Source organism: Myotis daubentonii, chromosome 8 (assembly GCF_963259705.1).
Source record: "Myotis daubentonii chromosome 8, mMyoDau2.1, whole genome shotgun sequence".
Lineage (NCBI taxonomy): Eukaryota > Metazoa > Chordata > Mammalia > Chiroptera > Vespertilionidae > Myotis > Myotis daubentonii.
Genome location: NC_081847.1, coordinates 15,262,264 through 15,288,622, shown reverse-complemented (window position 1 = coordinate 15,288,622; position 26,359 = coordinate 15,262,264). Strand labels below are relative to the sequence as shown.

The 26,359-nt window shown below is 47.0% G+C and overlaps 1 protein-coding gene across 3 annotated transcripts; it reads right to left on the bottom strand.

The window, feature by feature from the left end:
- Positions 1-1,386: 1,386 nt before the first annotated feature.
- On the bottom strand, positions 1,387-5,444 carry FOXA2 (forkhead box A2). Of its 3 annotated transcripts, XM_059705400.1 has the most exons (3): positions 5,242-5,444; positions 4,180-4,249; positions 1,387-3,173 (listed from the first exon to the last, which is right to left on the bottom strand). In XM_059705400.1, the coding sequence occupies exons 2-3, from the start codon at positions 4,246-4,248 to the stop codon at positions 1,869-1,871; spliced, it is 1,374 nt and encodes a 457-aa protein (XP_059561383.1). In that variant the 5' UTR covers position 4,249; positions 5,242-5,444; the 3' UTR covers positions 1,387-1,868. The 3 variants fall into 3 exon arrangements, with proteins under 3 accessions (XP_059561383.1, XP_059561382.1, XP_059561384.1); XM_059705399.1 differs by lacking the exon at positions 5,242-5,444 and having other exon boundaries at positions 4,180-4,648; XM_059705401.1 differs by lacking the exons at positions 4,180-4,249; positions 5,242-5,444 and adding an exon at positions 3,881-4,126.
- Between the last annotated feature and the right edge of the window lie 20,915 nt (positions 5,445-26,359).

Below are 26,359 nucleotides of genomic sequence, written 5' to 3'. Positions count from 1 at the left end.
TTTATTTTTTTAAAACCCCCACCCAGGTTGTGTTTTTATTGATTTTAGAGGGGGGGAGGTGAGAAACATCAGTGTGAAAGAGAAACACCCATCAGTTGCTTCCTATTCACACCCTGACTGGTGATTGAACCTGCAACCTAGGTATGTGCCCTGACTGGGAATGGAACCTGCAACCTTTTGGATGTCCTGGATGCTCCAATCAACTGAGCCACCCAGCCAGGGCCAAATATACCTTATTTTTAAAAGGAGGTTTGGAACATCACACTGAGCATTCCCTTCATAACCAATTCCAGGAGAAAGTCGCCTGTGTCTCCAGACCCCTCACTAGTCCGGGCTTCAGCTAGGTCTACCAAAGAACGCCTGTGAAGGAGGAGGCTGGGGTAGGGTGGTGGAATGTAGACAAGAGTTCCGATTCCACAGGAAGGTAAAGTTCCGATGCCACAGAGATGCAGCGATGGGAAGGGCAAGTACTGCACCAGGAATTTGCAAATTCAACCTGGGCTCACTTACTTAAAGGGTCGAGGGAGCTAATATAGGAAATACAGCAAAACATGTCAAATCCAGGCTTCTTCTCAGAGAAGCCTGCACTAGAGCCGAAGGGATGTCAGCAACATTGAACCTTCACATGGCTCAGGTGGAAAAAGCAAGACATGTAGGTTGCTCCGGGCTTGAAAGATAAACCTGCATCCAACCCATGGAAAGGCTGACCTGGGATCTGTGTTTCATGGTGCGTAAAGATAAACTGAAAACTCCAAAAGTGACCATAAACGATATTGTGTTCTATTTAATGGTGTGCTTGTTGAAGTATTTAGGGGGAAATGCACTAATGTCTGAAATTTACTTTGAAATGCCCTTAAAATATAAGCCAAATTGACAATGGCATTTAGATAGGTGGACAGATATGCAATATAACAAGAACAGTGAAATAATTGTAAAATCTGGGCAATGGGTACATGTGTACTTTCTGTAAAATCCATTCAAATTCAGCATGTCTGAAGATTGTAATAAAATGTTGGTAAAGCAACAACCCCTCCTCCAATAAAATAGAATCTGCAATCAGCCAGGCTCTCCCTCCCTCCACTTTGAAATAATTCCCAGACCTGATTATTTGTTAAGCCAGGCAAAGAAAAAAAACATCTTGATGATTCAAGGAATAAAACCGGCAATAACACTTTAATATAGATTTGTGAGACTCTGGTCCTTGCAGCCAGAACACATATTTATAAGCCATAAATAAAGCACTCAGAAAGCATAAATTAATCAGACCCGAGACCTGGATTTCACTGTTTCAAGAACAGGAATGCATTTTCCCCCCCCCTTGGTCATTAACAACAGACCCTTACATCATTTTGTATCTCTTTTTTAAACAATAGCACAACTCTCTGGTTCTTTGTTAAAACTACATTGTTTTACACTGAGTCACAAAAAGTTTGTGGGATTTTTTTTTGTTTTGTTTTTTTTATAGAGGGTTTTTTTTGTGTGGGTTTGTTTGTTTGTTTTTTAAATAAAGTAAGACTTCCCTGCAACAGCAGCAATGGAGGAGAGTGATAACAAAAGTCAGAATTCTAGGATGCTTCCAGAAGCAGGCATCTACATAGTAGTGGAAACCGGGGGCTTTTTTCGTTCTGTCTTTTTTGACTTTATCTTTTTGTCCCCTTTCCCTCCTTATATAGAATGAATGATACATATCAGTGTGGCCCATCTGGGAAGGAAGAGCTGCAGAGGGTGAGGGGAGACTGCTGTCCTGGGGGTGGGAGTGTCTTGGATGTCTTCTCCCTTGCATCTCTCCAACACCCCTACCTCAAAGTCTCCCCCCCACACACACACACTTCCTCTCTCTTGTCTGGGCTAGCTGGGACGCAGCCCTCTTAAGAGGAGTTCATAATGGGCCGCGAGTACACCCCCTGGTAGTAGGAGGTGTCCGCGGCCAGGGGCGAGGCTTCCAGGCCCGCTTTGTTCGTGATTGGGCCCATGGCCAGGCTTCCCGGCATGGGGGAACCATAGCCCGGGTAGTGCATCACCTGTTCATAGGCCTTGAGGTCCATTTTGTGGGGCTGGTGGTGGTGGTGGCTGTGATGGTGCTGCTGCTCCGAGGACATGAGGTTGTTGATGGAGAAGGGGTGGTTGAAGGCGTAGTGGTGCTCGGGCTTCAGGTGGGCCTCGGGTGGCAGCCCCGGGTGGTGGGGAGGGCCCAGCAGGTGCGCCGCGGCCTGCTGCTGCTGCCCCGGCGAAGGCTCCTGCTCCGGGGGGCTCAGCGCCGCGGCCGGCGTCCCCTTCAGCTCGCCCAGGCCCCCTCGATTGTGCTCCTGGCACGGAGAGGAGCTCGAGTGGGGTGACTCGGTGCCCGCCGGAGTCTCAGAGGCCGGCCCGGAGGCCTCCCCGAGCTGCCCCTGCGAGGCCGCTGGCCCAGAGGCCACCTTCTTGCCCCCGCCCGTGGCGCCCCCGGCCTCCTTCAGGGCCAGCTGCTTCTCGCACTTGAAGCGCTTCTGGCGGCGCAGGTAGCAGCCGTTCTCGAACATGTTGCCCGAGTCGGGGTGCAGGGTCCAGAAGGAGCCCTTGCCGGGCTTGTCGGGCGAGCGGGGCACCTTGAGGAAGCAGTCGTTGAAGGAGAGCGAGTGGCGGATGGAGTTCTGCCAGCGCTGCTGGTTCTGCCGGTAGAAGGGGAAGAGGTCCATGATCCACTGGTAGATCTCGCTCAGCGTCAGCATCTTGTTGGGGCTCTGCTGGATGGCCATGGTGATGAGCGAGATGTACGAGTAGGGCGGCTTGGCGTGCGTGTAGCTGCGCCGGTACGTCTTGGGGTCGCGCGCGCGGCTCAGGCCCGCCTGCCCGTACATGGGGCTCATGGAGTTCATGTTGGCATAGGGGGCCAGGCCGCCCATGGCGCCCGCCGCCTGCCCCCCGAGCGGGCTCAGGCTCGGACTCAGGTGCGACCCCATGCCCGCCACGCCGGCCGCCCCGGCCGAGCCGCCCATGCTGGCCATGGCGCCCGCCCCGGGGGACATGCCGGCTAGGGACGGGCTCATGCCGGCTCCCACGTACGACGACATGTTCATCGAGCCTGCGCTCATGTTGCCGGAGCCGCTGCCCATGGCGGCCGCCGACATGCTCATGTAGGTGTTCATGCCGTTCATGCCCAGGCCAGCGTTCATGTTGCTCACCGAGGAGTAGCCCTGCGGACAGAAGCCGGGGGCGGAGGCACACGCGTTAGCACCGCGGCGGGAGCGCGCCCTGCGCCCTGCTCCCTGACCTCCCAGCTACCAGGTCAGCTCTGACCCCCTGGGGAGTCCATCCCTCGTACCCCCCACTTCTCCCCCTCCGGCACCCCGAGTCCGGTTCACTCAGAGAGCTCCCTGATCGCCTTTGAAGAGATGGCCAGAGGGTTGCTGCTCTGTGAGCGTGGCTAGTTCCTAGCCCTTCTCTGCCGGGCTCGGATTCTAAAACAAGGGTCCCCTGGAGCACCCCAAGCCAGGCACCTCAAAATCTCTGCCCTGCCCCCAGTCTCCCACCACTCTGGCCAGCACAGTGAGTTGCCGCCAGGGCCATAGCGTGCAACCGGTGGGACCCCGAGCAGGGCGACACGGGTGGCCTCAAGGGAGGACTGTCCCAAGTTCCTCTCTGTTCGCTTTTCCTCCCAGAAGCCCATTCTTGGCCCCGGGGGAACCGAAACTCGGGGCCTGAGCGGAGCCTGGGGCCAGCCGGAGGCTTTGAATGAAAGGATAGGGAGGGGACGGCAAACCGAACTCGGGCGGCTGGGGTTTGCAGCCACCAACTTTCTCTTTGTCCTCGGAGTCTTTAACTCCTCGCCTGTACCTCAGCCCCCCACTCGTGCCCACCGTCTTCCCTCCGGCTCCCCACCCCCTCGCCGCCGAACTCTTACCCCTCCCCAGCCGCGCGCTGCCAAACATAACTCTGTTAGGATAGTGCGTGGCTCGACCACGAAGAGGATTTGGAGGCGCCGCAAGTCAATATTTGATCACAAAGTTAATATTATCTCAAGGCTAACAGTGTGTCGTATAAAAAAGAGACCCATTTGAGTGGAAGGAGGGTGGAAAAGGTGGCTGCCCGGAGCGGCTGCGGGTGGGGGGCGGACGCAGGCGAGGACAGCGGCCCCGAGGTTGGGGCCGGAGAGAGCGGACGCCGCCACCCCACGTCCCCCCGGAAAAGGCGAGTGCCTACCTCCGGCTCGGCATAGTAGCTGCTCCAGTCGGACGGCTCGTGCCCTTCCATCTTCACGGCTCCCAGCATACTGGAAGCCGAGTGCATGGCAGTTTAAAATTTAACAGCCACAACAAACGACCAGCAATCACCCCCCACCCCCACCCTCTTTAAAAAAAAAAAAAGTCAGCTAAGGCACTGTCCCCTCCCTCCCTCTCTTTCGCTCCCTCTCTCTGGGCTCCACTCCCTCTCTCTCCCGGGGCTGGCCGGAGGCGGTAGTTGGAAGTGGGCGGGAGGGGGCAGATGAGTCGCCCGAGGAGGGGGCTGAGGATCGGAGGGGGCCCAGACCGGAGCCCGGGTGCCCGCAGAGCCCGCCGCCCGTCGCCCGCCGCCTTCGCGCCCGCGGGCTGCCCGGCGGAGCCCGAGCTTGGCAGTGCGGAGCTGCGGGCAGGCGGCGGGAAGCGCGCGGCGCGGGGGCGGGCGGGGGTGGAGAGAGGAGGAGGAGGAAGAGGAGGAGGAGGAGGAGGAGGAGGAGGTGTGGACCGCGGAGCCGACAAGTGCCGCAGTGACGTGGGCGGCTGGTGATATAGCGCGGCGCGCGGGCGCGGGCCTCCAATCCCCAGACCCCGGGCAGCCCATTTGAATAATCAGCTCACACCTAGGTGAGAGGGAGCCGCGGCCAGCGCCCCGCACCTGCCCCTGGGCGGCCACAGCCCGCCGCGCCCGGCTGCGACTGCGACTGCGGGGCCGGCGATCCAGGCGAGGGGGCGCCCGGGCTCCCCAGGACGGCCCCCTTCCTTCCGCGCGCACCCGGAGCGGCCGCGGGAGGAGAGCTCTGGGGGGGCAGCCATCCCTGGAGAGGCCCAGGGCTCTGACCCCCTCCCCGTCCCATAGCGCCTGGCGCCTCCTGTGGGAGGGCGCGCTCGGCCTGGGCGCCCCGTTTCTCCCTGCAGAGCCTTTTAAAAGCCGCATGTGTGTATCCCGGCTTCTTCGCTCTCGGTGTTCCTTCCCTGTCAAAACAACAAGACGGCGACAGAGCCCGTTTGCAAAGCGCTGTCCTATTTAGCAAAACTGTGTACACACCTTCAGCTCGCCCGCCGCTGCTCCGGGAGGCCCCTCCCCGTTACAGTTGAGACTCCGAGTGGCCCGGAAGGCGCGGGGCGCGCCGGGCCGGCCGCCTTGGCTTTCTGCCTCCTCGGAGCCCGGCCTCCGGCGACCTGCAGGGGGGTGGCCGGCGGCGGGAGGGACGCTGTCCCGGCGCAGGGCGCACGCGGCCCCGCCAGCTGCAGCCGACGGTTGGGAGACTGTAATTTATCTCTGACATTCAGGACGCCGTGTTTCAAGGTTACTTTTCAGTCACAACGGAGGTGCCCACAGAATTTCGTAACTAAAACAAACAGGGCAGGAGGTGGGGTGGGAGTGAAGCGGGAGGAGAGAAAGGCATAAAGGAATCAATACGCAGCGCATGGAATCCCTTCAGGAGGGTCTCTGTCCTCTCTGCTTTCCTGAGGGGTCTGTTTTGTAAGAATTGGAAACCCCAGCAACCATATACTCCCTTTTAATGTTCGCTCCGGCGTCTGGGTTCCAATGATCACCTGCCCTGGACCAGCCCCTAGACCCCAGTGAGCCCAGATTACAGGTGTTTCGATGTGGGCGCCCTTTCTTGGTTCTAAAAACCCATGTTGGGCCTGAGGATCCCAGCCCCGAGACCTCCACCTCAAAGATAGAGGAAAAAACTAGAAATGATGGGCACCTGGCTCACTTCTCCAAAGCTGTGGGTAAAGGTGGCAGAAGACAAGAGAGGTGGCAGGCAGGGGGATGGACACAGGAAAGGCAAGCACCCTGCGGTTCAGACTAGAAGGCAAGTGGGTGCAGGGCACTTCCAGCCCTTCCCTCCACCCCAGGTCTCTAGGCCGGCCCAGTATCGCTTTGAACCAAAGATGGAGCCAGTGGCAGCCTCCTTAGAGCTGAAACGCCAGGATGGGTCGACTAATTGATGCTGAGGGCGTTAATGAGCTCGCTGAGCGAGTTCCAAGGCAGGATCCCTGAAGCCATGCGTAGCGCTGAGGGCTCCCAGCAAGGGCAGTGTCTCCTGGGAGTATATGCACAGGTAGTGCAGGTGTGCAAAGGGGAGGCACAGGGACCAGATCACCAGCATCTATCACGGAGTTCCCAGGACTTGGCAAAGAAGGGTACGCACTGGCGCAGTTGCCTGTTCTTTAAAACTTTATGCGCAGGCCTAAGGCAGAAAGGTGCGCAAGCGCTCACACACACACCACCTAAAGTCCCCTTCCTCCTTCCTACTGGTGCTTCTCGCAGTCCGTAGAAAAAGAAAAGAAAAGAAAAAAATAAAGGACGCCAAATAGACAAACCCCACGAAACAAACAGACAGCTTTCTAGTGTGTATGAAGTTGAAAACCAAAAAGAATGCTCTGGTGTGCACATGTATATGACTGTCCACTCCTTTTCTCTTTTAGCTCCTGGTCTAAATATAGTTCTAGAAATTATTCCTGGAATAAAAGGAGCGACCGGGGAGAGGAGATCCACGGGAGGAAAGGAAGCTACCTTTTTAAAAGAGCGAAGCTTACAAGTTCCCCCATCCTCCGTTCGGGCATCGGTGGGCACCGGGAAGCGCTCCGCAACGACGTCCGCAGTGACAGCGCGCCCCCTGTCGGCCGCACGGCCCTTGACACTGACTAGAGCCCTCATTTACCCACGCGCTCCTCACCCCTAAACCCGGGCGCCAGCCTCTCACCATCTCCCGGAACACGCCTCCAGTGGGTTGGCATTTCTCTGCAGTCCCCTAACTTCTGCGCAAACTGAAACCGGCCTCCTCCCGCCTCTGAATGTTCCTCGAGTCCGGGACCCTCTCCGCGCTTGGCCTCAGGGGTGGGGTGGGGGGAGGGAGAGGGGAACAGTTCGGAACCCAGAACCTTTGCAGGAATCCGGACTTGCACCCAGCTTAGGGTTTGCTTTCCTTTTTCCCAAGCGTCCAGGTCTTTGGAGGCGCCACCTCCCTACACACTCCGGGTCCTTCCCGGCAGGGCAGCTTCGGTTGGTTTGTGAAGGTTTATTCAGAGCGTCTGGCACGCCGGCCTGGGCTGGAATGCTGTAAATTGCTCCAGGAGCTTCTCTCCAGGAAAACGTTCGCGGGGAACTGGGGTCGAAAACAGATATTTCCCCTGATCCCCTTTAGTGGAAACCAACCTAGGACTGAGACCCACAAAGCTTTCGTTGGCCCGTGTTCCCCTTCTTTTCCTTTCGTTCCGTGCTGCCTGCCGAGGTTCCGAATAAAGCTGCCTTATAACCGATGACTATGCTTGGGCTTAACACGCTGTTTTATTCTGGACGCTGTACCAGCGGATTTGACTTGGGCGCAAAACTGGGCCTCCTCTTGTCTTCCTGAGAAGAGGATGCTATGGTCCTGCATCCCCTACCAAAATTCCTTCCTCTCAGAGCCCTCTGTCATAGGAAACTAGTCCGGGGAAGGGGACATCAATAAACAGAACTTCCCTAGGCGATAACCAGTCAAATATCAGATGTGCGGAAAGCTGCATTCCATTGATCAATACTTCAACCCCTGAAGCCTTCCAGGGAATCCATACCCCACAGGCCTTGCTTTAGGGCATGATCAGGCAGGTCTGCAGGTGAGGTTAACACAGAGGAGACAGAAAGGTGACTAGGCAAAGTCTTGTGAAAATATACATTTCACTTTCAAATAAGCTTTTCTCTGGGCAAAAATCAGAAGTGGCCCACACCTCCATCCCAGGTCTGACAGAGAGAGAGAGAGAGAGAGAGAGAGAGAGAGAGAGAGAGAGAGAATTCTATCAAAGGTTATAATCAACCTTTCAGGTTCTGTGGATGGGTTGTTATTTCTGAAATTCCACTTTAAAAAATCAACAAGTAGTCTACTTGAACACACCTTCAGGTACTCTTTTCCTGGCTTTCATAGTTCTTGGCTGGCCAGATACTAGTTGTTTATGAAGAGGACAACTGAAAAGGTGAGCTAAGAGCTGTCTATCAAAGGGGGTTTGTGGAAAGACTGCAGGAAAGGTTCAGCAGGTCTCAGTCTTCTGCAAAAACACAGGGAAGTGCTGATAAAAGTCAGGGGGAAACAAGATACAACATTGTAAGTTTTTTTTTAAATATTGTTTTTATTGATTTTAGAGAGAGGAAGGGCGAGGGATGCCCCCTACTTTGAGGGATGGGGTCCCAAAACCCGGGCATGTGCCCTGATAGGGAATGGAGCCTGAACCTCTTGGTGCCTGGAACAAAGCTCACCCAACTGAGCCACACGGGCCAGGACCAACATTATAAGTTTAGTGCACAATGCACCTGCATACATTCTAGCTCTTCTGGGCGAGATTCACAGAGAAAGATGGGAAATAAGTAATAATAAAATTTGATCATCAATACAAATGTAAAATCAATACAATGCTAATTGCCGTAATTGTTTTTGGGTGGTAGAATTATATCTTCAATCTGCTTTTATTTCGTGCAGTAGAGTGGTAATGTATAGTGATATATAATAAAATAATATATTTTATTATTACATGTTTCTTGTGTTATGGTGAAATATGTAATTAGAATATTACATCTTGATGTCACAGAAACTTTAGCAAAAAATAAATTGTACAGATTTTTGTGCAGTTCTTACACTTGAAAGAAGATCAGTGAAGCTACCATTCAACAGACCAAGGGTTTGACTTCTGAAAAACAAATCAGTATTTTTTCCTTACTTATGTCAGAAAGTGAACTCTACTCTTTCTTGAGTTGAGGGAAGAAAGAAAGTGATATATTCATGCCAACAACAGCTGGTGATTTCTTAACAGGGTACAGGAAAGAAGGGAGACTCTGTCCTCAGGATACTGTTAGGAGGAATTTGGCACGTGGATTATTCTCTGTGGATGTAGAATTGGATAGTTGTTTGGAAGGTTGGGTGCAGTTATGGATTGTTCATCTTTTATGGGTTTTCTCTTGGTTGGGTTGACTCCACTCCCATCTGTGCGGGCCTGTGGGGTGGCTGGTGCTGTGCCCACTCGCGTCGAGGGTTTGACAAATATTTCTGGTATATACTTGGCATCCTGTCTACCATTCTTGAGTTTTTAAGCATATTTCTGGTATGTGGGACTGTTATAACAGGTAATTAAAATAATTGGAAGAGATAAAAATAAAGAAACAGCAACTTTTAGTAGCAATAATAACACTCAATGTGAATGAGAATAAATGGCCCTTTGAGGGATGCCTAAATTAGATGCATCTGCATTTGTGGCCCTGTGAGCTATTTCATACATTTGGATGTTATTCTTGGAGGAAGTCTCAGTTATTCCTGCTGAAAAGGCAAGCACTGAACTTCATAAAGAACAGAAGCCCGCGGAGAGTCCATCATAGACCTGGAGAATCAGGCTCCCAGCATTGCTTCTCAGGAAGCCTTTACCTTACTCGGAGATAAGTCAGATGTGGCTTCATTAGATACTGATTACTTACTTGGAGAAACACACTTTTAATAAATATGAAAGGTTGAAGCATCTGACAGATGTGGGGATCAGAAAGAGTTTAGCCAGGCATGGATTTTGAGTCTTATGCTTATGAAGCAGTTGTTTGCTTCTTGTTTCCATCTCAAAGTGATGAGGCTGGGGGCTCTATGTAAACATAAAAGAATAATGTATAACTTGCTCTAACATTAAGCAGTGATAATGAAGACAAGCTTATATATGTCTGGCCCACTCAGCCACTGTTTTAATGAGTACTTACTATATTCATGGTAGTGGAAATACAGCTTTGAACAAGGTAGGCAAAGCCATGAGCTTAGAGAGATTGTTTCCTTCTTCTACTTCCTCCCTTCTTTCTGTTACAGGTTCCAGCGGAACTTGTTTTTCCTTATGTTTTCATGTCTTTTTTCAGCCATAACCCAGGAATTTCCAAGTGTCAAAATCCCATTGCAAAGGGAATCTGCATTTCACCCTCCAGAATTAGTCTATCTGCTGGCAGGGATGCATTAAAACCCAAGAAGTGTTCCTCCTGTGTTGACTCAGAATTGATAGGACAACGAAGGACTCAGTCCTTTGAAGCAGTCAGCATGACATCAGCAGAATAGGTCTGGCCAGAGCGTAGTCAGTCACACAGGAGCTCTAGGAACGCCAATCCTGTCCCACTACCATTGGTAACCTTTCTAGAGTATCAGTTTTCCACCAAAAGGGTACTAGGAGTTCTAGCTTTTAAAAGAGGGAAGAAATAGCAGGGAAGTGCTCCTGCTGGCGGTGGGTGTTGGCTTGAGAACTCTGCCCTGTCTCTGTGAGAGCTCCCAGCTTGGCACACAGGGAGGGCTCAAGGGTTTCTGATATGTGTCTCTGTATTCACTCTTCGTCAATCTTACTTCCAAACGTAATTTCAAAGGAAGGGTCCTGGAGTTTCTGGGGAAATCCCAGAGCTTTATTTTGCAGGGAGGAGTAGCATGCTACAGCCACAGTGACTCACTGGGACTGAGGGAATTGATCAGGCCTGGGACCACCTCTCAAATCGGTATGTGCATAGGAACTCCCTGGGGATCTTGTTAAAATGCAGATGCAGCTTCGGCAGGTCTGGGGAGGTGGTCGGGAGTTTGCATTGTAACAAGCTTCCTAGTGAATGCTGCTGCCTAAGGTGTTTGACCACAGGTGGAACAGCCCCGCCCTTAAAGTACTGTTTCACTCATTTTGTCTGGAGCTGGATGTTGAGATGTGATTTGATCAAATGAACAGCGTTAAATTCATCCCCTGTTGACAGTTCTCCCCTCCCATTCCCACCAGCCACACTAACTCTCCCCAGGATGCCAGAGTCACCTTCCCAGCCCACAGGACTCAGAACCCATCTCTGCCAGAAGTCCAAGTAGTGGGGTAAGCTCGCTCCAGGCAAAGTTCTCCCCCACCCCCGCCACAAATTGTTAGCTCACCCAACACCCACTACACCTCTTCCCCTGGGCTGCGTTTTTCCAAAATAGGGTCCTCCCTGGTGGACTGGGGAGGAGAGGAGACCTACGGCAACTACTAGTTTGCAAATAGAAGCTGTCATTTTCCAAGCGTGGAAGATGGTCTAGCAAAGTTTCAGCAAGCACGCTGTGCCGTCTGAAGTTCACCGAGCCCCCTTAGCTTTTCTCCTTAAGGAAGAGGCCTATGGGGACCCAGTTTATCCTGCCTTCCTGTGAACCTCTGATGTTGGGCTCGCCCTGAAAAAGAAAAGAGACAGGACTGACCTGGTCCTAAACATTTCCAACCTTTTGACCCTAATATGCATTTTAAGAAGCAAAATAGAAAGATCGAAAAGATGAAAAAGTGACAAAGAGATTCCTGTTTATTGAGTTTTTTAAAAATTTTGTTTTATTGCTTAAAGTATTACAAAGAGTATTCCATATGTCTCCTCTCCGCCCCCCACCCCCACCCCCGACCTTCCCCCGGTGGGGTTTGTATGTCTTCCTCCTGGAAAAGACCTGGGTCTCTTGTGATAGCCACTGGCAATGGTTCACTCCCGCCTCCCCCCCCCCCCCTCCCAAATTTGACCTGATGCGGAAGTGGCACTTCCTGCTAACATATGAGAAAAATAACATGACCTGGATAATGAAAACTAAACCCACAGACAATACCCAAGTTACCCCATCCCCATCCCCATTAAGAAACACACTGTTCCCCTTGCTTTGTCACCCAAATATCTTCCAACATACATAACAGGAAACATTTAAGAATTAAAATTTGTGCTCTCAAAGGTGTGAAGCATTTAAAAACTTACTGTTGTTTTTTTTTTTTAAAGATTATTCTATTTGCAATATGTACTAATAATTAGTACTAAGATCATCTTACCCTTGTTGTAAGGCATTCCTTCTGAAAAGGCCTCCTTTCTACCAAGTAAGAACTGCTAAAAGGTTGGGAACATACTTTTTTTCCTGTGGGCAAATTCTTCTTATTTCCACCATATTTATATAAGCACATGAAGAATTAATGTAAACACAATGAGAATTCTGACCCAAGTACTAAATCTATGTTTCATGTTAAAGCAATGTGGATTGGGGCTAAGAAAGCTGATGAAGAGATTGTATTAAGCTGCTTAATAGGTCTATACCTTTCAAAATCCCGATTTTAGCTTTTCCCTTTAAGAACAAAACTTCGTAAATTCATTCCTCTAAGTCTTCAAAATAAAGTGCTAAGTAGATGCTAATGAAGAGGAACATCTGGTCCTGGTGGGAGTTCTGTGTTTCAGACCTGAGATCTACCTCCCAATCCTTAGAGTTACATAGAAAGTGGAAAGAGAAATCCTATCTCTACTCCCCTGTTTCTTTCATTCTTTTCTCCTTTTTAACACATTGAATTTAGAGATACAGAAAATGTCCTTTATGTTCACTCCTGGAGTTCCCTACCCCCAAATGACTTGGATCTTGGAAAATAAAGAGAAGTTGTGGAAGGAGCTAAAAGCAGCCTCAGACTTGATGCTTCAAACCAGTCTTTCCCACCCCTGGGAGCTTGTTCTCTTTGTTGCCACAGGAATGGGGCCTTCCTCAGGTCACTGAGCCCTTCAAGTCCAGCCCAAGTTTTCTGACCCAAATCTTGACCTGTTTCTGACTTATGTTCTCTTCCCTCCCAATAGACATTCCTTCAGTGAGATGGAGAAGACATCAGAAGATGGGAAAAGAACATGTTCATGGGAAGTTTTCAGTTATTGATATGGTTTGCGTGTGTAGTTTATTTCTTTTTACTTTTTAAAACTTTAAAAAAAATATATTTTTATTTATTTCAGAGAGGAAGGGGGAGGGAGAGAGATAGAAACATCAATGATGAGAGAGAATCATTGATCAGCTGCCTCCTGCATGCCCCACACTGGGGATTGAACCCACAACCTGGGCATGTGCCCTGACCAGGAATTAAACCATGACATCTTGGTTCATAGGTCGACTCTCAATCACTGAGCCACCATGGCCGGGCTGTGTGTGTGTAGTTTATTAACAACATGCCCAAGGTCATGAAGAGTATGGTTAAATAAATAATAACCCAACATCAAATTTACAACTAAACTGCAGAACAATCATGGTTCAGAACTCTGAAATCTAGCTGAACAGAAGTTTTATAATTAAGGGTATAGAGAAGAAGCCACCTCAAAGCTGGTAGGAGGGGCAGCGGTGAGGGAAGGGTTTGCCCCATACCCACATGTGACAGAAATTAGGAGAAATACTCAGCTGTGGAGGGCTCTCTGGAGGATCCAGGAGTTCCATCCTCACACTGGGCTCCCCTGCCTAGGGGTCCAGTGTCCTGAAGAGAAGTCACCATAACTTCTGGCTGAGAAAACCAGCAGGGAGTGTGTCTGAGTGAGACGGAAGGCTGCTGGAGTCCCTGGTGTTCTAGAAGGGCAGCAGCCCCAAAGGTGCAATGATACATCATGGGAGGAGCTGAATTGTCTGGCTTTAGGGCAAAAGCTGGAGGGGCAGCTTTCTCCCAGGCAGAAGTGCTCTCAGAGGCCTTTGTTCCTTTGCTGAGCCCTCCTCCTGCAGGCACAGGCAGGTGCCATATCCGAGTCTCCATCAACCTGAAGACTACACTCCACCTAACTTGTAGGCCCAACCAAGCTGCTTCCAGTGGCTTTTCCAAATAAAAGTCCTGGCTTGACTCATGCAGTGGACTTTTTAGAAATCTCTCAAAGATTTACAAACCCCAACAAGCAACATCTGGCCTTGCTATGTCCCGTACCTCTTGCTAAGTGGCCCAATCCTGATAGTAGCAGCAGCCAGCCTTGGTTTGCAGCGTGGCCTCTCTCAGGCACCTCCAAGACCAGTACAAGTAGCTTTGTAGCTTATGCCAGGTCACCCAGGGCAGGGCATAGGTGGAAGATGATATTGGCCAGAAGTTCCTGGGAGGCCCCAGAGCCAGTGCACCTGGTGGACAGCTTCAGACCACACCAGAGCCCTTCCCATTCACCTGTATGAGCGACACACTCAAGGGGCAGACTCTGCATGCACTGGAACCCTATTGAAGTGAATCATTCTCCATAGGGTCAGCCCTGCATAGCAGCTCCTATGTCATGTTAGCAGCCAGTCCTCAAAAGCAATGAGCTAGGGAGTAAATCCCTCCCCTGATGTGCCAACAGCAATCAAGGCTCAACTGCAACAGGAGACTGACTATGCATAGCCCTCATGAGAGAACACCTGAAGCATACAGCTTCAGTGATCAAGGAGGTTGTCACTGTCATTAATGACAGTGACATTATTGACAGTGACCTTATATAGAATATCTACTATATAAGGCCATTCTACCAAGACTGGAAGACATAGCAGCTTACTTAATACATAGAAACAAACACAGAGAGGCAGCCAAAATGAGGAGACAAAAAAACATGTCCCATATGAAAGAACAGAACAAAATTCCAGAAAAGTAACTAAACAAAATGGAGACAAGCCATCTATCAGATGCAGAATCCAAAACACTGGTTATAAGGATGCCCAATGAACTTAGGGGAAGAGTAGATGAATTTAGTGAGAACTTCAACAAAGAGATAGGAAACATAAAAATGGAAAACAAAAAAGAACCACTTGAAAATAAAGAATACAATAACTAAAATGAAGAATACATTACAAGGAATCAACAATAGAGTAGATAAAGCAGAGGATTAAATCAATGATTTAAAAGACAAAGTGGCAGAAAACACCAAATCAGAACAGCAAAAAAGAAAAAAAAAGAATCCAGAAAAATGAGGATAATATAAGGAGCCTCTGGGACAACTTCAAGTGTACCAACATTCACACTATAGGGGTGTCAGAAAGGGAAGAGAGAGAACAAGCAATTGAAAACCTGGTTGGAAAAATAATGACAGAAAACTCTCCTAACCTGGAGAAGGAAATAGATGTACAAGCCCAGGAAGCACAAAAGAGTCCCAAATAAGATAAACCCAAAGAGGCCCACACAAAGACACATTGTAATTCAAGTGCCAAAGGTTAAAGACAAAGAGATAATCTTAAAAGCAGCAAGAACAAAGCAGTTAGTTATCTATAGGGACTATCAGATGATCTCTCAACAGAAACTTTGCAGGCCAGAATTGGCACATAATATTTAAAGTGATGAAAAGTAATGACCTACAACCAAGATTACTTACCCAGCAAAGTTATCATTTACAATCAAAGGACAGATAAAGAGCTTCCCAGACAAGAAAAACCTAAAGGAGTTATCACCATCAAACTAATATTAAAAGACATGGTAAAGGATCTTCTTTAAGAAGGAAAGAGGAAAAATGATAAAATTATGAATAATAAAATGGCAATAAATACATATCTATTAACAATTATTTTAACTGCAAATACATTAAACACTCTAATAAAAAAAATAGGATGGCTGAAGGGATAAGAAAACATGACCCTTATATATGTTCAGATCAATAGACACACACACTGAAAGTAAAGTGATGGAAAAAGTTATTTCATGACAATGGAAATTTAAAAAATAAGTTTGGGTGGCAATACTTCTAATAGATGAAATCAACTTTTTTTTTAAATTTTTAAGCGTTTATTTGAGCCAAACTGAGGACATATGCCAGGTAGTAAGATCTCAAATGCTCCCCAAAATATATCTTAAACAAAGGATATAACAAGAGACAAAGGTCCCACAAATTCTACTTTATGTATTTATCCAAGGAAACCCCAAACACTAAATAGAAAAGACATATGCATCCATATGTTCATTGCAGCATTATTTACAATTGTCAAGGTATGGAATCAACCTAAGTGTTCATGAATAGATGAATGGATAAAGAAGTAGTGCATATATATATGGAATATGACTTGGCCATAAAAAAGAATGAAATCTTGCCATATGCAAAAACATAGATAGACCTAGGGTACTGGGCTAAGTGAAATAAGTCAGAGAAAGACAAATGCTATATGATTTCACTTATACATGGAATCTAAAAAACAAATTAACAAGCAGAACAGAACCAGACTCATAGATACAGAGAACATTTTGACAATTGCTAGATGGGAGGAGGTTTAGGGGAAATGGGTGATAAAGGTGAAGGAATTAAGAAATAAAGTTGGTAGTTACAGAATAGTCATGGGGCTGCAAAGTACAGCATAGAATATATATATATATATATATATATATATATATATATATATATGGATGGGTGGGGCTGCGTGTGCGGCAAGGCACATGCAGGTGAGCAGGGACCTGACTCTGGGTCTGGCGGTGCCTATGGGGACTTGACGCTGCACCGGCCCAGACTCTGACAGGAGGTAGGAGGGAGCCAGATATGCACAATATTAAAATATTTCCTCTAATTAATTCCCTTTTAATGTGCATGAATTTCGTGCACCGAGCCACTAGTACAGTCAATAATATTGTAATAACTATGTATGCTGCCAGATGGGTACTAGATTTATTGGAGTGATCACTTTGTAAGTCATATGAATTCTAATCACTGGGTTGTACACCTGAAACTAATTAATATTGTACGTCAACTGTAATTGACATACCCAACTCTATTCTGAAATGTTGCACAGCTGTTATAAAGAATTATATAAATCTCCATGAAATAATATAGAAAGTATATCCATTTCATGATGAAGGGTTAAATAGTTTCAGATATAAGCAATTTGATTTTTATAAAAATAAGCTCTGACTCTGTTTGTGTGTGCATAGAAAATATCTGAAGGTCACACACAAAGCCGTTCACAAACTAACCCCCAGAAACTGGGATTGGAAGAAGTTGGGAGAAGACTTTCACTTTCCACTTCATATATCCCTCATTTTTACAATTGCCGCTAATGGTTTTGTCATTAAGTAATAGTAAATAAGAAACACTGTAAAGTATGTTCTCTCTACTGAGCAGCTAGCTGACAGACTGCACAGAAATATTTCTGGTCCTTATTAATCAAAATGTACACGTTGGGGCATCTTGTTTAAAGAAAATGAACAAGTCCTCTGGAGGAGCATACGTCATATTTACAAGAGAAGAATCAAATTGGGAACATGCACAAGGCAGGAGAAGTTAGGCGGGAAAAAGAAACCGCTGGGATTTAATAAATCTGACCTAATTTTAAAAATAAAAACGTGGATGTCACAGGGCACTCTTATAGAACCAGATAGTACTTAAATTGCTGTGGTTCTTAATTGCTTATGGTCCTCAGGCGGCGCATGGATTGAAATACAGCCTCTCTGTGGTTGAGCTTAATTAATATTTATGACTGCAGGAGAAAATTAAATAAGGTAAATGGTGTAATTTTAAGCAGCCTGTGGTCACGGTTAGCAGGACTCACAACAAATTCAGAAGCGAGAAAGAAGCGAGAGCGCTGTGGGGACGGATGGTGTGGTTTCAGTTTTCCTCATTTCCCCATCCATTTTTGTGCTGTGTGAGACCTTTAACGCTGACATCTCAGCCTGCTATGGCGACTGTTTCTCTTATCTTTTATTTGCGTTTTCTTTTTCTTTGTGACTGATTATCTGAAGGAAGATTTTCATTTTTGAGGGGGCGTGGTTTATGCCCAGAGATGTTAGCTCTGGAGCCATCTGTAATTGCTCTGTTAGGTGTTTCTATGGTGTATATTTGCCATTTACTGATTCTTTGCATGCCCCAATCATTCCAGTTTTTTTCATTTGGGGAGCTGAAGATTAACGAGATAGCATCAATTCCTGTAGTGGGGAACCCTAGACCATAAAGTTGGTTCAACTTCTGGATGCTAATGGGTATTTATTGATGGATGGATAGATGGATGGGTGGATGGAGGGATAGAGGAAAGATGCCATAGGACTTTTTTTTCTTTATTGATTAAGGTATTACATATGTGTCCTTATCACCCCATTTCCTTCCCACCCACCCCCACTCATGCTCTCACCCCCCTGGTGCCATAGAACTTTGATTTAAAAACTCATAGTTTACCTGTGAGGACTGGTTTTGGAGGGGTAACATCAGATTGTAACAAATCTTAGTTGAGTGCTTTTCAAACTTCAATTGATGTCTCATTAATATGGTGTGGCTGCAATTTACTAGTACTTTATTGAAACTATTATCAAATAAAGGAAAGGAAGAGAATCAGTGCATCTCACATAGAAAAGGCATGTGTAGTTTAGAAAAATCTGTTTCCATTATAAAAGTGTGTGTACCTGCATCAGGAGGAAAAATGCATTCTTTATTCTGAGCGCTCATCTAAAAAGCCCAAAAGACCAGGTACGCTGGGGGCTGAGGGCTCTTTAGCTCTCCCTGCAAAGCAGCTCCGAATTTCTCATCTGTTACACAGAGTAATAGCAGGAGCCACCTTCATGGACTGGGTGAGGACAGAATGGGTGGAGGCACCTGGCATATTGAGAACGTCTGATCAAGGTTGCTTTTCCTCCCCTGCATCCTGTACAGTTTCTCAGCATGACACTGAAGAAGATTTCAATGCTTTGCACAGAGAGTTGCACTCTAGTCCATTTTATAATCTTTCCTCTCAGCTCTAACCAAAACAACCCTCTTAAAAGACAACTAAACTTGCTCAAAATGACACAACATATTTGAAAAGACCATTCTCCTCCCTTTGTGTGATGTGAGAGCTGCGCTGAGCTCTGAGCCGGGACTGCTCCAGGATTAGCAAACATGTTACCCGCATGTGACTCTTCTTAGCCAAGAATGAGACATGGCTTCAACCCCATGGCTTTTCCTCTCTTTGAAGGCTAAATTCAGCATTTCATTTTTTATGCTGACAATAACCGCCAACCTCTCCCTGCTTTGACTTCTAAACCCTTTACTACATGCTAAAACCATCTCCCCCTTTTTTTCTGTCCTCTTCCTGCAGTCAGTTGTTCCAGAAAGCCTCTGCTTTCAAGTGTTTTTTGCAACTCCCCATTTTGCGCTTGCCAGTAACATAGATTTCTCTTTCCGATTCCCATTCTGTTCTCTTGATAGTCTCTATACTCCCCTTCTCTCCCACTCATAAAGCCATCTCCCACCCAAGTGATTTCCTCCAGGTGACCCAAATCCCACAGAAGCTGCCTTCATTTGTCTCTACAGAGGCAGCCTGCCCACCTCCCCTACTGGCTGCTTCAGATCAGCTTGGGGAACCTGCACGTGGAACATTTTCCAAGTTTCACCCATTAGATAAACAAGCAAACAAACAAACGAACTACTGCTTGGATTTATTTTAGGTAACTTGAAGGTCTCATACTCTTAAGCTGACTAATGTAACCACCTGTTCTATAAGAAAATAGAAACCTTGCTCTCAGTGATGGAAAATTCTCCCCTTTTCCATGGGACCTGGTTAGTTGGCAAGTGAGAGCAGAGGTCTCCATGATCAGCAGCCACTTTGCTCACTGCTTGGAAACACAGAAGTCAGGCTGGTAACAGACAGCAGGGCAGGAGTGCCTGAGGATGGGCAGAAGGGAATATTCCCAATAGCATTGCTCAGTGGTATTCTTTTATCATCAATGCAATTTTAACACATATATTCATACCGTACTTTAATTTGTTTTTGAGATCTTCCCATGTTGACACATACAGAATATTCTTATTGTCCATGGCAGTGCAATATGCATATTTCACTGTTCTTTGGTCAATCTACTACTGTCAGTATCTCAGGTGAGCTCCCCAGAAGCAGGGCCTTAAGGGGTGGTTCGTTCCAGAATTGTCATCGCCTTCATCTCCCATGGCTCTTCTTCTATGTATAGTGTCAGTTTTTATTATAATGACTAGTGACCCGGTGCACAAAATTTGTGCACATTAAAAGGGAATTAGAGGAAATATTTTAATATTGCTATTTGCCCTTTCTCTATAATAGAAGTGTCAGAGATGAAATAAAATTAGTAAAATGTATATGAAAATCTTCCTCCTGTCAGAGTCTGGGGTACACCACAGGAACCAGAGTCAAGTCCTTGCCCACCCACATGTGCCTCAAAATCGTGTGAGACCCAAACCCGGCCTGCCCCACCCCATCAAGTTCTGCTGGGTGGGGGTCATGGCCTCAGGTCACCTGGCCTGGTGCTGGGGCAGGGGGCACGGCCTGAGGTCCCCCATCAAGCCCCACCAGGCAAGGGGCACAGTCTCAGGTCCCCCAGCCTGGTGCCGGGGTACCCAACCTGAGGTCCCCTGGCCCAGGCTGGGGCAGGGGGCATGCCTTGAGGTCCCTGTCAAGCCCCACCAGGCAGGGGTGCAGCCTTAGGTCCTCCGGCCTGGCACTGGGGCGGGGGGTGTGGCCTGAGGTCCTCCGTCAAGTCCTGCCAGGTGGGGAGCATGGCCTCAGGTTCCCCGTCAAGCCCCACTAGGCAGGGGGCACAGCCTCAGGTCCCCTGCCCCGGCCCAGCACCATGCAGCCTCAGGTCCCTGCTGATTATACGTTAAGGCTCATTATGGGAACTCAGCCTCTGTTGTGGGCGCAGCCATCTTGACCATTATGGTGTGGTCAATTTGCATATTCCCTCTTTATTAGATAAGATGGTATAATAAGTTTTCAGATTTTTCTCTGGACAGTTTTTCCTCCACCTTGGATTGATCTGGTTTTAGCCAGTTCTTGCTGTTATTCACTTATGTGACCACTGCAGGAGTTTTCTGCCCTAAACTGTTTCTTTTGATCATACTTGGGGCTCTAGTCAGAGGACCTAGCAACTTATCAACCTGTGAAGTCTCCTACTTCCTTATTCCACTCATCAGGAATTTTCCCTAACTTCTTTCTATCCTGACTCAAAATGAAAATATAGACTTGGGGGTCAAAAGGTCAGTGTCTTAGTTTTGGCTTCCTCAGAAGTACATCCAAGGATTTGAGTGCAAGCAGGGGATTTGGATCACGTATACTGAAAAGGTTGGGGAGTTTCTCCAGGAATGGAAAGCAGCTACTAAAGGACAGGTCATCGAGTTAGTTTCTACCATAGGCAACTGAGTCTTAACCCGCTGGGGCCTCAGGAGGAAAAGTAGAACTTGCACCTCAGAGATATTCCCATTAAAAGGGGAATGAGCTGAAGTATTTATCCACCAGTTCCTGTCAGTTGTTGACTGACAGCTGGTGCTGGGAAGTCTTATTTCTCTAGGCATTTCTAATCCTGGGTGGAAAGGGTAGAATTCTTCTGCCAGAAAACATCTCAAACACAAAGTAGAAGCTGGAAATTGGGCTTAGGGGACATATTTAGGGCCCTGATATCTTTTGTTTAAGTTCTAGTGTCTCCATTTTCTAATGGCAAGAGCTTAGAGGCCTAATGCCCCATGAGCTTCAGCCCTTTAATGATAAAGCAAAGATAATGATCAGTGCCACATAATAGTTGTGAGCTTTAGATGTGACTTTGCTTTAGCTCTCCAATAATATATTTAAGAATGAGTGATGTGGAGGAAAGAGACAAGTGGCTCTATAATAATATTAATGGTTATCACATGCCCTCGACCTCAGAATTGCATTCCCCTCCAACATCTTCAAGATAGAATCAACCTTTCAAATTTGAATCACCTGCATTCACCAAAAGTTATATTTTTCCAACTCTCTCTAGAAATAGTAAGTGAACTATTCAGAAAAATACCTCAGAATTTAGTAATGTTATTTCCCACCTTTTAGGGATAACTTCTAGGAACAGTGAGGTCAGTGTCAACTAGAGAGTTAGCAGGATTTGGAGTCCTTCTGTCTCCACCGCAATGCTCACTGAACCACAAGTCCTTTGTATTACTTGAAGGAAGGCAGGTAGAAATATCCAGTTTGAGCAGAAACCTTCTAAAACTATGCATTTCCAGCATTCAGTGTGAAAGAGTCAGCTGAGATGTTGAGTAATGTTGAACTTTGTTCCATATTAAATAGAAGGTAAACTATTGCCTTGCTTCCTGGTGAGATGATTCATTTGTAGTGAAAGGGGACTCATGATAAAATTATATCTCCATGGAAAACCTCAGAGTAAATGCTGAATCTCTAGCTGCTCCCTAAACTCTAGAGGCCAGAACGTACAAATCACTGGGGGCTCAAATAGAGTGTAGATTACAGAGGAAAGTTCTTATTACTTGACCCTCAGAACTTTTGTGCAAATACCTGAACTGTGATAATTCCCAACATGTGTGAGGAAGGACATCCCATTTTCAGGACTATTTCTACAAAGTACTGATGGATATTCTCCCATCCTATAAAAACTCTCATTTCCTAAATTTCAGATTTACCTTTAAGAAAAAGCCTCTGATTAGATTCCATGTGGTTAATGGGAGCTTAAATCAATCACAAGATCCTTCAGAATTTATCTGGAATTTCTATCCTCTCTTTATTTTTATCACTATCGCAATAGTCTTCCTGTAATTGAATTTTATGCTCTAGACATTAATCATCCGGATGTTATCTAGATTTTTGAATCTAGATAACATCTGAAGGACTACTTCTCATTTCCTAGTCTCGTTTGGAACAGTACTGAATAATACAAAAAGCCTTGACTTGCTCTGGTTACCAAATCTCTCTCTCTCTTTCTCTCTCTCTCTCTCTCTCTCTCTCTCTCTCTGAGATATTACAGACTTTATGATCTAAGCATAACTAAAAAGGCTGAGCCTTTGATTCATATTCTATTCAATCAGCAGTACAGCAGTGCTGAAGGGATGTGCATGTTTAAGGAGCATTCAGAAGAACAACCCACATATTGAATTCTCCAGGGGTCTTTGCAGAAAAATTGGTATTCATTCCAATGGCTGGTGTCTGTTGCAGGGTCTGTGTTCTCCAAGCATGCTGATTGGACATCAGTGCTCAACAGCAGCCAATTATAAGGCATCAGAGTGGAGGCCCCCATTTTGGCTAGACATGGGAAGGCAGGCAAAGGATGAGTTGAGTGGCCAGCAGGCTGCACCAACTGGTGGAGAGGATGTGTGTACAGTTGCTGAGGGGTGGGTAGTGGGGATGGTTCCTTTTATTAAACAATCTTTTTAGCAGGGAACATTCTCATTTCTAGAGTTTAAAAACCCAGAGATATTCCTTTCTTGGTTTTATGTAGGCACTTGCATGGATCACTGCTTTTCCTTGTGTGAAAATGTGCTGGAAAATTGACAGGGAAGGGAGCCTTTGGCCATCAGATTGGTAGGAAATTCTACACTAAAATGTTCAATGGTCTGGGCCTGGCCAGTGTTTCTTAGTGGTTAGAGTATCAGCCTGCACACTGAAGGGTCACATGTTCAATACCTGGTCAAGGGCACATACTTGGGTTGCAGTTTTGATCTCTGGCCCCTTAGGGGTGCAAGCAGGAGGCAACCAATAGATGTATCTCTCATATTGATGTTTCTCTCTCTCTATCTCTCTCTAAAAAAATCAATGGGGAAATATCTTTGGGTGATGATTAATAGCAACGAAAAATGATCCATGGTCTGTACTAAAACTGTAGCATTCCAGTACCTCAAGTAGCTATGTTTGAGTTTATTAAAAATTTTACAAGAAAAGGTAAAGGCGCACCACTAGCATGTATTGAAATCTCTGTTTCTCAAAGGGTTGTATGAAAAGGAACTGGAATGGGGTCTGGGAAAAACCTCAGCTTTGCTATTTAGTCTTAGTCATCAGCACCACCTTTTCTCTGCAACTGTGTCAACATGGTAGGCGGGACTTTCTCTGCTGGTCACCACCTTTGATGCCTGGGGATTCCTGCCTCTCTATCCCCACAGGTCCTTCATCAGCCCCCTGCTGGGCATTCTTTTCCTTTAAGACTCTGCCAGCGATTGCTCCTCCCTGAGGCTCATCATCCAGTCTAACAGGTGGTCTAGACCAAAGGGTTTCATTGGTTGAGGAGGTAAATTGATGGATGGTAGTGCTAAAGAATGACCCTGATTTCAGTTTCTGTTTCTGCCACTTATGAGCTGGGTACCCTTGGTTAGGTTACTTAGCCTCCCCAAGACTCAATCTCCTCATTTCTCCAAGAAGATAATGGTTATTCCTTTCTCTAAGCATTGTAGACCTCATGCCTGGCATGTATCATGATGGCTCACAGTAAGCCTGCTGGATGTATTAATCATGACCTATACAAATACAATAAGATTTATCTATACAATGGTTATTGCAAGTTGTGGAAATAGCTGAATAGATTGTCACTGAATTTTGAAGTGGCCTGACTTACCATACAGGCTGCATGGTGCCTGAGAAACACCCTTTGTAGAGCTCTGGGAGTCCCAGGGTGGCAAGTATATGTTTATTTTGAGGGTGGTTGATGCTTCCTCCAATGAAGCTGGATACTTAATTATTTCCCCTCTTCTTCCTCTCCCTCCTCTTCCTCTTTATTATGGGAGTGTGGAAATCCTAATGTTTGAGGTTGATATCTTAGAGGCACATCCTATTCTCCCACAGAAGGTTACATAAAAGAACCAAATTGTTCTAAGTCAAGGCAAGCATTTTTCTTATTTTTGTGGTTATTTCTAAAACCAAAGAAACAAGCTTTTTACTAGCATTCTTCTTTTAAACAGCTTGGAAAAGATATTGGGAGTAGATTTGAATGATTCAGCTCTGTCCCCAGCGCTGCCTCTTGGGAGACTGGTGATCCTGAGTGGGTTGTTAATGTCACGGAGCCTCAGGAACATAGCCTGTGTTATCATCAGAGGTTGGGAAGGTGATATGATATTGTAGGAGGACAGAGGCTTTGGCCCACAACCTGGTTCTCAGAGACATAAGGGGATGCAAGCTAAAAGCCTTCGGGAATTCCTCCCATAAACCAGTTACAGTTTGTCAGGGCATGGAAAGGATTTGGTTCTCCCCAAGGGTTTTTGTTTTCATTTTTGTTTTTACAAAGGTACACACCTATTAATGATGACTAGGAGCAAACCCTTATTATTGAAAACTAGAGGCCCAGTGCACAAAATTCATGCATGGGGGTGGGGTAGTCCATCAGCCTGGCCTGCACCCTCTCCAATCTGGGACCCCTCGGGGGATGTCTGACCCACAGGGATTGGGCCTAAACCAGCAATCTGGGACTGCAGGCTCCTAACAGCTCACCTGTCTGTCTGCCTGATTGCCCCTAACCACCTCTGCCTGCCTGCCTGATTGCCCCTAACTGCTCCCCTGCTTGCCTGATCACCCCTAACTGCCTCAGCCCTGCACCCGGGACCCAGGATTCCCTCCCTCTGTCTGGCCACAGGCACCTGGGACCCAGGCTGGCCTCACTCAGGCCAGCCGCAGCCACAGGGGACCGTGGGTGGGTGGCTTCTCTCGGACCACGGCCACTGCTGCCTGGGATGTGGGTGGGCAGCTCCACCCAGGCCCAGCTTTGTCAGGAAGGACGTCTGGAAGGTTGTCCAGAAGACGTCCGGTCTAATTAGCATATTACCCTTTTATTAGTATAGATATTAAACCAGTGCCTTTTTAGTGCCCTTGTAAATCACATTCTCTTTCAATCCATCAACTGTGGAAGTGAACCCAGGGGGGAAGGACTGAAGAGTTTTTTCTAAACTAATGCTACTTAAACTTCACTGTGCACACAAGTCACCTGGTGGGAGGTGGGGGGAGGGGCAGATCTCACTCAAAGACAGATTTTGATTTAGAAGGTCTATGGAGGCCTGAGAGTCTGCGTTTTGACAAGCTTCTAGGCAATGCTGACCTACCATTGTGGGGGCCAATCTGAGCATCAAAAGTCAAGAATAAAATGGCAATTAACTGGCTTTGGAGTTCAAAGTTCTCTATCTTGAATACATAGCAAGGAAATAATTTGAAAGGCAAGTTTTGGAGAAAGAGAAAAATATATTTTATTTATTTATTTTTTGTTAATCCTCACCTGAGGATATTTTTGCATGGATTTTTAGAGAGAGTAGAAGGAAGGGGGAGAGACAGAGAGAGAAACATTGATGTGAGAGAGACACATCAATTGGTTGTTTCCCACATGAGCCCTGATCAGGGCTGGGGATCGAACCTGCAATGGAGGTACCCACCCCTGACTGGAATTGAAACCAGGACCCTTCAGTCCGCGGGCTGATGCTCTATCCACTGAGCCAAACTGGCTAGGGCGAGAAAAAGATATTTTAACTCCAAATCTTCCTTTCCATGTCAAGAATGAAAGCAGAGAGTTTCTGACCCTAAAACTTTACCATAAGCGGTGACAAAGGAAGGTTTCAGGACTTGATGTGGTCCTGAACAAACAGCATGTGGGGGGGAAGAGGCCCTAGTTTCTGAGAGGGTCAAAGGGATGGAATAATAGGTGGGGTCCTGGCTACTCCTCCCCAGGATGAGGGAGGAGTATGAAGATATCCAGGAGATGTTTGCTGAAGTTCCAAAGACATCTGGCTGGATGCTTCTTTTCCCCCCAACATGGGAGAG

Coding starts and splice junctions, on each gene's coding strand:
- FOXA2 (XM_059705399.1), bottom strand. CDS start 4,266: ATGCACTCGGCTTCCAGTATGCTGGGAGCCGTGAAGATGGAAGGGCAC. Junction 3,174..4,179: donor GCTACTATGCCGAGCCGGAG/GTAGGCACTCGC, acceptor TTCTGTCCGCAG/GGCTACTCCTCGGTGAGCAA.